Here is a 14,806-nt window from a genome sequence, read left to right as displayed (position 1 = left end):
CCATAGAGTGGGATAGGATAAAGTAATCCTTCTAACCCCCCCCCCCCCCCCCAAAAAAATATATATAGATGTACTATTGTAAAGTGGTTGTTCCACTGGATATCATAAGGTGAATGCACCAATTTGTAAATGTAAATTAGTGGCGATGGGGTTATGGTATGGGTAGGCATAAGCTACGGACCACGAGCACAATTGCATTTTATGATGGCAATTTGAATGCAGAGATATCGTGACGAGATCCTGAGGCCCATTGTCGTGCCATTCATCTGCCGCCATCACCTCATGTTTCAGTATGATAATGCACGGCCCCATGTCGCAAGGATCTGTACACAATTCCTGGAAGTCGAAAATGTCCCAGTTCTTCCATGGCTTGCATACTCACCAGACATTTTATCCATTGAGCTCTGGATTGACATTCACGACAGCGTGTTACAGTTCCCGCCAATATCAAGCAACTTCGCACAGCCATTGAAGAGGAGTGTGACAACATTCCACAGGCCACAATCAAACAGTCTGATCAACTCTATGTGAGGGAGATGTGTCGCGCTGCATGAGGCAAATGGTAGTCACACCAGATACTGACAGGTTTTCTGATCCACACCCCTACCTTTTTTAAAAGATATTTGTGACCAATAGATGCATATCTGTATTCACAGTCATGTGAAATCCATAGATTAGGGCCTAATGAATTTATTTCAAATGACTGATTTCCTTATATGAACTGTAACTCAGTAAAATCTTTGAAATTGTTGCATTTATATTTTTGTTCAGTATAATTCAGTGAGATGAAGAGTGATTTTAGGCATAGGTCTGAAGGACAATTATCTCTTCTGAGTAAATCACTTTCCTAATAACACTTCATTCTAGAACGTTACACCCCGGTCCCCTTCAGCTGCTGGCTACTTTGCCTGTTTTATTGATTGATTTGGTATTCATGACGCTATAGCATGCACATTTGTAAAATGAAAGGAACCGAAAGGTGGCCGAGAACAATTAAACATGGAACAATTAGAACAATTAAAACAGAACAATAATTGAATGTGTTCTTGCCCATTATGTCAGCTTGTTTCGGTAAAGCCGCAATTATGGGCGGACACTGTGTGTGTAGGGACCTGTGATCTCTGTGTGCCTTAGTGACCCTCCACTCTCTGACCATCGATCACCACTGACTGGTTAATTATAAAGTGGTGGTTCCTAGCATGTAGGATGCTCTTTTCCTCTACGCATATCCTGCAGGAGAGTGATGATAAGGATACTATTCCTATACCTTTACACAGTAAACGTAATATGAATGAATGAGCCTAGGAATGGACGGAGTGGTGTGAAGGTTCATGGTTCTAAAAGAGAAATGAATAATTGTCTGCAGTGCTTGTTTAAAGGGTAGCATTTCACACATATCCATATTTATCGTATACAAATGGATGCCTTTTCGATTTCTGCTTTGGAAGATACTGTACTCATGCCAAGATCTAGTCACTTTTACCCCTACCCACATGTACATACTGTATTACCTCAATTACCTTAACTACCTCATACCCCTGTACATTGACTCGGCACTGGTACTCCTTGTATATAGCCTATTGTTTTTATTGTGTTACTATTTCCTTTTTATTTAGCAAATATTTGTCTTACTTTTTTAACTCTGCATTGTTGGTAATGGACTCGTAAGTAAGCATTTCACTGTAAAGTTTACATTCGGCGCATGTGACCAATACAATTTGATCTCTGAGAGAATGTGAAGATTATGTTCCGTAACATGACATATGAAAGGTTCAGTAGCTGCCAGCCGTTATTTAGCAATTCCACAGTATGGTCAACATGAGCACGAAAAAAAGAAATAGCTTATTTTTCCTAACTAAACTACTTTCATATTTACCTTGAATGTGTGTATTTTGAAGTAAAGACTTAATCTGGCCTTTATATTTGTCAAATTGAATGTTATTGTTACTACAAAATAGTATTTTCACTCAGATTTCATAGCTTTTGGCATTGGCTCACAGAACTTGTTCTGATACATCTGCCGTCCTATGTTTCTGACCAAGTCGGTAGGTTAATGAAACTATATGTATGGAATTATACAAATCTAGTGAAGATAGAACGCTGATTTGGACAGGCCGTTGTCACATCCATAATGTTTTTGAGGAAAGGTTGTTACTGAGGATGCCTTTCGAGTACGATTGTATGCAAACTTTCTGTGCAAGCTAAATTTCATCAGTACTCGTTCTAAGCTTAACAGATGTGACCATTACGGACGCCTCATAACATGATCAGTGACTCACTAGTCAACATCACTGCATAATGAAATCATGATAAAATGTTAATGCCCTTCCTACTGCTTCTGAAGTTTGTTTATGTTAGCAAATAAGCTAGCGGGCAATCTTTATCTGTGTGTGTGTGATCTATTTCGGGTGTACTCAAGTTCTCATATGAACTGCAATCACGCATTGTTCTGCTAACTGGAGCATTGCTCGTGATCACATGGCATAATAAAGGTCTTAAAAATCCATGAGCAACTTTCACTGGTCATGCGGAATTTGTTTACTTCCTTGAGTAAGTACGGGTAACCGCCAGTGTTATAGCCGCTACTGTATATAGCCTCACTACTGTTATTTTTCACTGTCTTTTTACTGTTGTTTTTATTTCTTTACTTACCTGTTGTTCACCTAATAACTTTTTTGCACTGTTGGTTAGAGCCTGTAAGGTAGCATTTCACTGTAAGGTCTACACTTGTTGTATTCGGCAAATGTGACAAATAAACTTTGATTTGATTTGATACTGGTCTGTATCTTTGTAGTCTGCCCTGCGCGTGCTTGTGAATTGCAGCAGTCAAGCCTGAGGTGATTTACGATCTGTCAAGAAAGGTCTACGAAAGTGCAAACCCTGTGCCACTGGTAGATTATAATTCAATTATTATTTTATTTTTTTACCATTTCACGTAACGAAAATGAAGAAGTTTAACCCTTTATAGGAAAGACATCAGCATAATGACATTCGTCAAGATATAGTAGAGATGATAAGGGATGAGTGAGGAATGAGTCCAGCAAGTAAAAAAAAACCAAGGGAATGAAATGGGTGTATGAATCACTGAGTCTTGGGTTAGCGGTACAGTGCATTCAGAAAGTATTCAGACCCCTTCCCTTTTTCCATATTTTGTTACGTTAGAGCCTTATTCTAAAATGTATTAAATACATGTTTTGCCTCATCAATCTACACATAATACCCCATAATGACAAAGTGAAAACAGGTTTTTAGAAATGTTTGTAAATGTAGAAAAAAACTAAAACAGAAATACCTTATTTACATAAGCATTTAGACCCTTTCCTATGAGACTCAAAATTGAGCTCAGGTACATCCTGTTTCCATTTATCATCCTTGAGATGTTTCTACAAGTTGATTGGAGTACATCTGTGGTAAATTCAATTGATTGGACATGATTTGTAAAGGCACACACCTATCTATACAAGGTTCCACAGATGACATTGCATGTCAAAGCAAAAACCAGGCCATGAGTTTGAAGGAATTGTCCGTAGAGCTCAGAGACCGGATTGTGTCGAGGCACAGATCTAGGGAATGGTACCAAAACATTTCTGCACCATTGAAAGTCCCCAAGAACACAGTGGCCCTCCATCATTCTTAAATGGAAGAAGTTTGGAACCATCACCACTCTTCCTAGAGCTGCCTGCCCGGCCAAACTGAGCAATCGGGGGAGAAGGGCCTTGCTCAGAGAGGTGACTAAGAACCCGATGGTCACTCTGACAGAGCTCCAGAGTTCCTCTGCTGAGATGGGGAAAAACTTCCAGAAGGACAACCATCTCTGCAGCACTTCACCAATCAGGCCTTTATGGTCGAGTGGCCAGAAGGAAGCCACTCCTCAGTAAAAGGCACATGACAGCCCGCTTGGAGTTAGCCAAAAGGCACCTAAATGACTCAGACCATGAGAAACAATACTCTTTGGTCTGAGGAAACCAATATTGAACTCTTTGGCCTGAACGCCAAGCATCACGTCTGGAGGAAACCTGGCACCATCCCTACGGTGAAGCACGGTGGTGGCGGCGTCATGCTGTGGGGATGTTTTTCAGCAGCAGGGACTGGGAGACACCTCAGGATCGAGGGAAAGATGAATGAAGAAAAGTACAGAGAGATCCTTGATGAATACCTGCTCCAGAGCATTCAGGACCTCAGACTGGGGGCGAAGGTTCACCTTCCAACAGGACAACGACCCTAAGCACACAGCCAAGACAATGCAGGAGTGGCTTCGAGACAAGTCTCTGAATGTGCTTGACTGGCCCAGCCAGAGCCCAGACTTGAACCCAATCGAACATCTCTGGAGAGACCTGAAAATAGCTGTGCAGCGACGCTCCCCATCCAACCTGGCAGAGCTTGAGAGGATCTGCAGAGAAGAATGGGAGAAACTCCCCAAATACAGGTGTGCCAAGCTTGTAGCATCATACCCAAGAAGACTCATGGCTGTAACTGTTGCCAAATTTTCCTCTAGTGTTATTATGAAAGCGCAAATATTTATATAATTGTTGAGGTATGCAACACTCTAATTTACAATGAAAATATAGATTTTCAAATAAAGAATTGTAAATGCATTTTTTGCACATTTGTGCATTTATGGTTGGTTAAGACGGGACAACTTGGATATCCTACGCAATAACTATTCAAGATACTGGTGATTTCTTGGTTCTTTGAGGTGCACTGCGTTTTCAGATGACAACAACAGTATTGTGAGGAAGTTTGGTGAAGCAATCTTTAATATATAAACACTAATTTTTTACAGTGTCATAACGTCCATAACAGAGAATGTCACAGCCATAACGGTACATTTTCCTCTCTAAAATATACATTACAATTTGTATATTTTCTTCATTGTTGTTTTAGTATGTAGCCAAGCCTTACTTTCAAATTGGCTATTCATATTTTCCCCTAAGACTTTGAGATTCCCAGACTTTTGCCTATGTGTCTGCTCTCCCAAAAATGTCTGTCCATTTACGTCACATCCATAACGCAAGTTTTGTTGTTCTGTTACTTCAAAGTGGTATGACTTAGAATTTGTGTATTATGTGTCAACACTTCCCCTATAGGGTTCGGTAAATATACATATTAACATTTATGCTTGATAACTCAGTTCTGTGAGACATTTTGTTTCTCATTTTGTGTGCAAATGTCACATCCACAACGCTGGAATTGTGTCCCATTCAGTATACCACCTGTCCTCCAAATGAACCCAAACGTGTCATTTATGTGAGAAATGTCCGCCCTACCACCACTATGGCTGACAACAATAATTTATTTATTTTTGAAACTAGACAAGAGGATCCTTACTGTGCCAGAAACAGATCTACACTCTACATACCTAGTCCTCATATCCTTATACTCCCCAGAGTCTTAGCTCAAGATTCCGACATCATGAATGGATTCTGTTCTGGCCGGAAGGGAACAGAAATTGCTCTCTCTCTCTCTCTCTCTCTCTCTCTCTCTCTCTCTCTTTCTTGCCGGGTGGTTTTGTTTAATGCACGGCGCAGTACATCTCGCAGGCCTGATCAAACAGCCACTGTGACTCTTTTGTGGCGGCAAAGTGGTTAGCGCTAGGTGTTAATAATTCCACGCACCACACTTCCTTCCTGCGCTCCGAGGGGAATGTAAAAGGATCTGTCAGAGACTGATTCATCACTATCGATTCCATTTAATTCCTATGTGTGCATGAATGGCTCTGTCAGATGGGAGGGAAAACATTCTAAAGTACGCCTTTGTTTCCTCTCCTTCCATTTCCTTCTCTTTTTGAGAGCCCAAAATTATAAGCTTGGCAATAGCTGCTCTTCAAGGTTTTCAAATGATCTCCCCACAGCCTTTGCACAATAATAGAAGTATGAAGGCCACCAGAGCAACTGGGTTTACACATAATGCCCAATTACTGGTAAACAACATAGATCGATGGTAGTGACAAGGGAGTGCAAAGCAAAACATCATCTTCTCAGTCCCTATGTTAAACCAACCAAGGTGCTTCCGAAGCTATTATTACATGTTAACTTCTTATGGCTTGGGGGCGCTATTTTCACATCCGGATGAAAAGTGTGCCCAGAGTAAACTGCCTGCTACTCAGACCCAGAAGCTAAAATAGGCATATTATTCATAGATTTGGATAGAAAACACTCTGAAGTTTCTAAAACTGTTTGAATGATGTCTATGAGTATAACAGAACTCATATGACAAAGGAATTGTCCGGTTGGAATATTATTGAAGATTTATGATAAAAACATCCTAAAGATTGATTCTATACATCGTTTGACATGTTTCTACAAACTGTAATGGAACTTTTTTGACTTCGTCTGGACTTCGTCTGTGCTCGCGCCTTGCACATTTGGATTAGTGTACTAAACACGCAAACAAAAAGGAGGTATTTGGACATAAATATGGACTGTATCGACCAAAACAAACATTTATTGTGGAACTGTGATTCCTGGGAGTGCATTCCGATGCAGATCATCAAAGGTAAGTGAATATTTATAATGCTATTTCTGACTTTTGTTGACTCCACAACATGGCGGGTATCTGTATGGCTTGTTTTGGTAGCTGAGTGCTGTACTCAGATTATCACATGGTGTGCTTTTGCCGTAAAGCTTTTTTGAAATCTGACACAGCGGTTGCATGAAGGAGAAGTGTATCTTTAATTCTATGTAAAACACTTGTATATTTCATCAACGTTTATGATGAGTATTTATGTATATTGATGTGGCTCCCTGCAAAATCACTGGATGTTTTGGAGGCAAAACATTACTGAACATAACGCGCCAATGTAAACTGAGTATTTTGGCTGTTGTCAAATCAATCCCGTTAAAGGGATTTGAGCCCTAAGTTAATAACACAGTAGTGGGCTGATTTCCAATGGGCTTATTCAGGCTTTATAACTATAGGTCAGTGTTATCCTGACACCTGTCAGCAAACGCCCCAAGGTAACCACCCAAAGAGGAGTGAAAAACAAAAGCCTAGCCGACCACCACTACATTCAGTGTGGTACCTTTAATGCGAGTGTTTGATAACTCGACGTCGAGGATGAGAGCAAAAATCAATGGCGTCCCATAAAGCCCTCCAGGCAAGGCTGCTGGAACAGACACAACATTAGCCATGCAGGGAGCGGAGCTGCTGTAAACGCTTATGTAAAGGGAGCAGACGAGTGCTGGCGCATACTAATGTTCCCCCATACAACCAGACGGTCTCGGACCAGGCCAGACGGGGGGTGACTGAGGCGTGGGAGGTCATGACGGGGGCTCTTAGTCTGACTGATCCTGGTTGACCAGCCTCATAGCACAAGGAAAATCCTTCGTAACGGCACAAAGGTTACCTTGAATTAATAGTCAATGGTTTTAAATATGCCAGTGAGCAGTCAACATAGAGCAAAGGAAAACATGGCCATCTTGACCACATTTCTATACTGCACACCAATTCAAAGGTATAAATACATTTTTCCTGAGGGGCCATTTCTCTAAAGGCGTAATTTATGCATGTGTCATGTACCCTTTTCCCTAAACAAATCTTTCCAAATAACTAGAAAAGTTAAGAGAGGCCAATGAGAGAAGCTGGTGGTGGAAGCACAGGTGGGAGCATTCTGGGCAGCTTATGGCCACAGGACCACATGGTTGAGACCCATGATCCGACTCTACTTTTTCTTCATTGAATAACACAACATTTACCTTTTGGCCCTCATGTCCGCAATTTTAACAACCTGTATTTAAATCCCTTATTTACTCTTTATTATGAGTAAGAGGAAGCTCATTATCTGAATCTCTAGCTCGTACAGCTGGCAGCAGCCTATCATCTGAGACAGAGCGAAGGTCTAAGTGAAACCTATAAAATTATCATTATCCTGGCATGCTTTCGCTAGTTCGACATGATTGACAAGCCAGCCAATTAGAGAGGAAGAATGAAAGCATGTCCTTGTTCCTTAAGTGAGTTTAATGCGACGCCTGAAGCTTGTTGAAAGCAGCTTCAAGTTTTGCATTTTGTGCTGTTTTTGGGATTGCAGTTCAAATAAGGGAATATGTATTGGGGGGGAATAGTAGTTGGATGTTAATGTTAAGATCATATACCGCATGTCTATGTTCTTATTGATATGGTAATAGGGATATACAAATATTATCTATGATCACTGTAGTGTAAAAGTTTACAACGAGTAATTGTGTTTTTATTTAGCACACAAAACTGCATATTTAACTTGTCAGAGCTAAAAGGTATGCGCTAGAAAACTTCACTTTGCAACTAAGTTGAACAGAAGGCAATGTTTCTACCGTCTAAAGATCTCAAATCACTGCCCTTCACTGCTATTGTATAAAACGGTGGTCTTCCATTAACAGGTATGGTAAGTAGAAATGCAAGATTTGCGAAGGAGAGTTATAAAACCCTGAAGGTCTGCTGAAAGTAACGCATCCCCTGGGGCAGGAAATGTGCCCTTGTAAGCTCCATACTGCACATTACTTAAGGTGATATGATGCTTAATGTGAACCCACTGTCCTTGAATAAAGACACATGAGACCAGGGAAGATCTGACCCTTAAACATACACATTAATCTGGGAAGTTACTAAGAATTTGAGCTTGAAAGCATACCTTTATTATACTGTATTACATAAGTTTTAACCCTATTTCACAATCCCATCTTTCACATTGACTGATTGGAATCATGCACAAGTTGCAAGGACATAAGCATTCCCTGCGTCAATGTTTCTTTTGGAACTCTAACATAGCATATAGACAGCAAAAAGTACTGAATTGAAAGAGTAACATTGAGGGTATATTGGTTTGTCAATTATATTTATATATATTTCTGCCATTGATTTAGTGTGGGAAAACTCCAGAACACACAATCTCAATGTAATTTACACAAAAATGTTATATTAACACAAATAACAAAAGCATTTAAATTCCAACAATATGGATGATCTACACAAATCAGAATAAACTGCACGATCAATCAACTTATCAGAGTTCCATGTCAATAAGATGTCTTTCCCTAACAGAGACGGTGATGTCCACAGCGGGCTGGGGGAGGCCTGTGATGGAGAGACTGAATGGAGGAGGAATGGAGAGAGTGAGAAATAGACAGCTCAATGCCAAAAGAATAGAGTGCCCGACTTGAACCTGCCACAGAACTGACAGAATTACACTTAATGATGCTCACTCAAAGAGCCAGGAGACATCCTGGGCCCAGAGGCCAGATGTGTACACCTTGACTCCTCATCCCAGTCAGATCTACACTAGATGGGTAAAAGTATGTGGATACCTGCTTGTTGAACATTTACTGCTATAACAGCCTCCACTCTTCTGGGAAGGTTGTCCACTAGATGTTAGAACATTGCTGTGGGGACTTGCTTCCATTCACAAGAGCATCAGTGACGTTGGGCACTGATAGTGTGCAATTAGGCCTGGCTCGCAGTCCACATTCCAATTCATCCCAAAGGTGTTCAATGGGGTAAAGATCAGGGCTCTGTGCAGGCCAGCCAAGTTCCTCAACAACGATCTCGACAAACCATTTCTGTATGTACCTCGCTTTGTGCATGGGGGCATTGTCATGCTGAAACCGGAAAGGGCCTTCCCCAAACTGTTACCACAAAGTTGGAAGCACAGAATCGTCTAGAATGTCATTGTATGCTGTAATATTAAGATTTCCCTTCACTGGAACTAAGGGGCCTAGCCCGAACCACAAAAAAACAGCCCCAGAGCATTATTCCTCCTCCAGCAAACTTTACAGTTGGCACTATGCATTGGTGATCTTAGGATTGTGTGTGGCTGCTTGGCCATGTAAACCCATTCATGAAGTTCCCGACGAACAGTTACTGTACTTACGTTGTTTCCAGGGGCAGTTTGGAACTCGGTAGTGAGTGTTGCAACCAAGGACAGACAAAGTTTACACGCTACGCGCTGTGAGCTTGTGTGGCCTACCACTTTGCGGCTGAGCTGTTGCTGCTCCTAGACATTTCCTCTTCACAGTAACAGCACTTACAGTTGACCGGGGCAGCTCTAGCGGTGCAGAAATTTGACAAACTGACTTGTTGGAGAGGTGGCATCCTATGACGGTGCCACGTTGAAAGTCACTGAGCTCTCAGTACGGGCCATTCTACTGCCAATGTTTGTCTATGGAGATTGCATGGCTGCATACACCTGTCAGCAATTGCTGTGGCTGAAATAGCCGAATCCACTAATTTGAAGGGTTGTCCACATACCTTTGGCCATGTAGTGTACTTCCTCCCCCTTCCTTACTATTCAATATCCTTCCCCCATTTCACAGATGATGAGATTCCACGCAGACACACATGCTGCCATTCACATCAAGTCACAGTAGGAGTATCAAAAGAAAACCAAGAGCGGTGACTGAAAGCATGAAATAAGGTCTGCTCTGAGTCTGAACCCCCTTTAGATCACACAACCAGCTGGCCTGGAATAACCTCTGGCTCATCACTCAGTAGAGTGATATCAGTAGAGCCTGCTGATGTTTATGCCCCGGAACAGTGCTGTGCTAGTCAGCAGAGGCACACACTGAGGGTGGGTGAGAGATTTGCAGACTAAAGCATATCAGTGCATTGGACAGCACGGATGGATGAGACACATGATACTGCAGTTCACCTGAGGACAGCGAGTCAAGAGGCAAAGAAAAAGGAGAGAGTGGTGAAGAGGTGGTAAGAGAGAGAAAGAGAGGATGTGGAGAGATATGAGGATGGGGTGTTGCGGGGTCAAGAGGGGGTAAGAGTGTGTTTCTTACCATAACAGAGATGTGCAGCAGGTGCATGTGTTCGTGCAGGACGTGAGCAGGCTCCTGGGCCGTGGGCACGGTGGTCTGTATCAGCTGCTCAGAGGTGCTCATGGACACGTGGAAATACAGCGTCCCGTTCTCAAGCCACTGCTGCTTCCAATGCACCTGAGAGATGTCTGCCCCCAAACCTGACATCTCTACAGAGAGGAAGAGAGAGAAAGAGATTTTGTGACAACCTTAAACAATTGACACTTTTAACAATTGACCCAATTTTTTTGTGGGTGTGTTTGTATGTTTGCATCGCTATGTGTGTGGATGCGTGCATGTGTGCGTGCGTGCATGTTTAGCTGCAATCTGTGTCTGAAAGAGGCACATGAGTCTTTGGGGAAATTGAACGGAAAGTTCAGGGGTGACTGAAGTCTGTGATAAGTTTGCATTAACATTCTAGTGAAGTGCTTGCTCTCTCTTAAGGTCAAGACTCGGCTACTCCGTAGAGCTAGCTGTATTAACAGTCACTCTTAGGAGGGAAAAGGCTACATTTCTGTGTAATCCTACACTGTGTCAAATGGGTAGAGAGGTATTTGGGAACTGAATTGAATTTCCAAGCAGTTTACATGATATCTGTATAATGATGACTGCTTCCCAACCAATAAGTTAAAACTCTGCCGTTAATCCAAAATTGATTGATCAAAACCTCTAGGTCAGTAAAACGTCACGGGCCTAACAAACAACATTAATCATCATGGTGGATAGCTTAGACCTTTGCTTGCATGCTCCCTGTTTGTATGAGCAGACTTAAAATCAGTAGCGTCCTAACTAATGGGGATAAGACAATGGGTATGCCATTCTGTTCGCTATCCGTCACCTAGGATTCAATTTTATTGTCAATAGCAGTTGAGAAAACGCTGCCTCGCTGTGCTCCGTCCTCTCGCTATCTCCACAAATCATCAACAGTCCTGTAAACCTAATGAATACATTAGCGCGAACAGGCCGTCAGCATTAACATAAAGAGCTACGACACCAAAGGGGAAGTGGATCAGTTAAAAAAGGAAAAAGAAAAGGCGCAACCTTGAAAAATGTAAACGAAGCCGGGTGAGATCGGACTCAGAGGGCAAGTTGATGGGAGAGAAATAAAGCAGGCAGGAAAATAACCAAGCTGGCCAGATAGGGATCAAAGCACAGGACTGTGATGCTATCGACTACTGGGGTTCCGCGGTCGCTGGGTACCGAGACAGCCTCTGAGAGCTATGTGCTTGATACAGTATTTGTCAGGGGTGGGTGACAAGGTCAGGGACAGGGGGGCGGAGCTGCTCCCAGGCTAGTGGCAGGTACAGTATGAGGGATGGCATTCAATGGCGCTGGTCATTAACCTACTGACTCTGGGGTCAGTGGACACAGCAGGAGAGGATTGCTCTGTGAGCTGCCCTCGTCACTGCCGCTCTAGTACAGGGCACACACATACAGTACATCAGGAGCACCACAGGGCTTTAAAGACCGGGAGAGAAGCAGTCACTTGATATGGTACAGTATGATAAGGAAGGCTGACACCATAGCTCTGGACTTCGACTCGGACAGATTTGTAGACAAGTTGTTTACTCAATATTTTTTATGTATAACCTCACTTCTTTGGAACTTTATTAACAAAGAAAGAATGATCTACCAAGAACACTACAGCAGCAGTACAATCCACAGTGGATGATAATAGGACAAAAGTTATGGGCTAGGCTCCTCATGGGACAATCAGGTGGAAAACTTTTCAAAAACCTTTCAAAAAGTAAGCTTTCAGCATCTTTCCTTATCATAAAAGGACAGTGTGGTAACAGTTCTGCTGACTGTACTGTCGTAGGATCAAAATGTGTAGGCTGTGAAATGTCAAGCCCTCATCTAAAAGAACATCATTGTGTGTTATCTGCAGCTTCTCATATTTGGCGATTGGGCTATTGACCTTGACAGAGGATGTGCTCCTGTGTGCAGGTCTAAAAATGAGGTGGCACTCATTAGAGGTGGCCATTTTAAACCAATAGAGGGGGACAGATTTAAGAGAGACACTTTGGCTGCCAATCACTTGCTGACTTTAGAGCCTTATGTGGACTTTCTTTTCTTTGCCTCTTCTTGGGCAAATTTAGTGGGTGCTCTTGGTGGGTGTCATTTAGGTTCTAGTTGTTGTTGCTAGTCAACTTTCAGTGGACTCTCCCATGAGTGTCTTTCAGAACCCTTCCTTAAACACCACCTCCTTTCCGTTTGAGCAACAGTTTTTGGTTTTCTTGCTGGGGAACGTCACAAAATGCTATGAGTGTTGTTATTGGGCAAACATCCAGACGTTCACATGATACAGAGGTACAGCCACAGGTCCTTTCGCCATTAACGACACATTGGCTTGTGTGTGTGTGTGTGTGTGTGTGTGTGTGTGTGTGTGTGTGTGTGCACGCCTGTGTGGGGAAAGATGTTGTTGAAGCATGTACGCTCCCAGCAAGGGCATCAGGGATGGAATGTCTACCCTGAGGCGTGCCATTGTACCCACAAGCCACTGAGAGCAGGGGAGAAGCGTGGCTGATTTTACACAAATAGAATGACAAAAGGTTCAACCACGAGAACAACCTTCTCAAGACCTCATGAGTGTGGCGAATGCCTTATCACGTCAATAGCAACCAAGGTACAAATGGGTACGAAGGTAACAGTAAAAGCTATTGGTTATTCATACGACAAACCTAAAACTGAGTTACTCCATGGTCTTTTTTCACTTTACCTTCTCTGTTAACTCGTGATCTCATTAAGCTTGCAGCACAGAGGGGACGGGATTGTTTGGAGCTTGCCCAAATCCTTGATAAAACCCTGTTAATCTTGGCCGAGGCATCGGAAGGTAGCCCAGATGTCCCTGAGTGAAATCTACTGAACACTTGCTGTCAGCATAACACTTATTACCAGCACTGTGTACCCAAAGAGTCTCCACACGCAGGACCCATTCCCCAGTCACGGCAGAGCCGCACTGACTCTATAATATTGTATTTCAGGTATTCATTTCCATTTTTGCTCGTGTTAGTCGTCTATGTTGGGCATTTTGGAGAGATTAAATTGATCTAAAATCAACGTGCAAGATTTCATTATGAAGGGAGAATGGACAAATACACATGTATTATTTTAAACTGAGTTTAATTTAAGATCGTTTTCAAATGTAGCATCCAACTGAACTAATCCCTGATGCCTCGGCAGCAGCTAATGGGGATCCCTAATGGGGATCTCTAATAAATACAAATACTGTGCCCTACATAGCTAAAAGAGTCTGTGACTGTGTCCTCATGTCTGCTAACTTTACATAATTTACTCTATTCTGGGCTGAAATGAAATATCCTTGATCACAGCATTCAGTTTGTCAGCAGGCTGGCCTTTGTTTGGATGTTGAAATATGTTGGTTATTAAACATAGGCCTGATGTTTAGCTTGCTTAATGCAATTGAACTTTCAACTTTCATTTCATTCTACAGTAAAAACAGTGACAGCAACTAAGTGAGGATTGGGTGTCTGTCAGTAAATGCTAGGAGTGGTGGTAGGAGTCAGGCGCAGAGAGCAGAGGTAAGGAAATAATGTGTTTATTCCGTAAAACACAAAAACGGTCGACGCCAACACAACCGGCGTGTAATGCGAAGTGCCCAAAACAACAGGTACACAGCACGCACATAAAATAACACTAGTCGATCGCCAGCACATCCAATAACAAAAACACACTCTGACGCAAATAATCCCTCACAAACCTGGGCGGGCTACACAGGCTTAAATAACCATAAATCAAGAGAACTAAATGAGGAACAGGTGCAAACAATAAGACATACCAAACGAAAAGGAAAAAGGGATCAGCGGCGGCTAGTAGGCCGGCGACGACGACCGCCGAGCGCCGCCCGAGCAGGCAGGGGAGCCACCTTCGGTGGGATTCGTGACAGTGTCATGTAGCCGAGGTGGATTCTGAAGAATGTGTGTTAAGGAATTGTAAGTAATAAGGACTATTCATCTCTCTCTTTAGCAAAATGAATAGTGGTCGCCCACATGCTGTAAAGAAATACTATTGTT

General features: G+C 42.5%; 1 protein-coding gene across 1 annotated transcript in view; it reads right to left on the bottom strand.

The window, feature by feature from the left end:
* The window catches only part of LOC106565912 (astrotactin-2), a 449,250-nt gene that overhangs the window by 361,556 nt on the left and 72,888 nt on the right, over nt 1-14,806 (bottom strand). The window contains exon 2 of the mRNA XM_014133602.3: nt 10,755-10,942. Within this exon, the coding sequence (XP_013989077.2) occupies nt 10,755-10,942 (188 nt within the window). The remainder of the gene's footprint in view (nt 1-10,754; nt 10,943-14,806) is intronic.

The sequence above is a fragment of the Salmo salar genome, chromosome 01 (genome assembly GCF_965601325.2).
Source record: "Salmo salar chromosome 01, fSalSal1, whole genome shotgun sequence".
Taxonomy (NCBI): domain Eukaryota; kingdom Metazoa; phylum Chordata; class Actinopteri; order Salmoniformes; family Salmonidae; genus Salmo; species Salmo salar.
The sequence above is the reverse complement of the archived record's forward strand: the minus strand, read 5'-3'. Positions and strand labels throughout refer to the sequence as shown.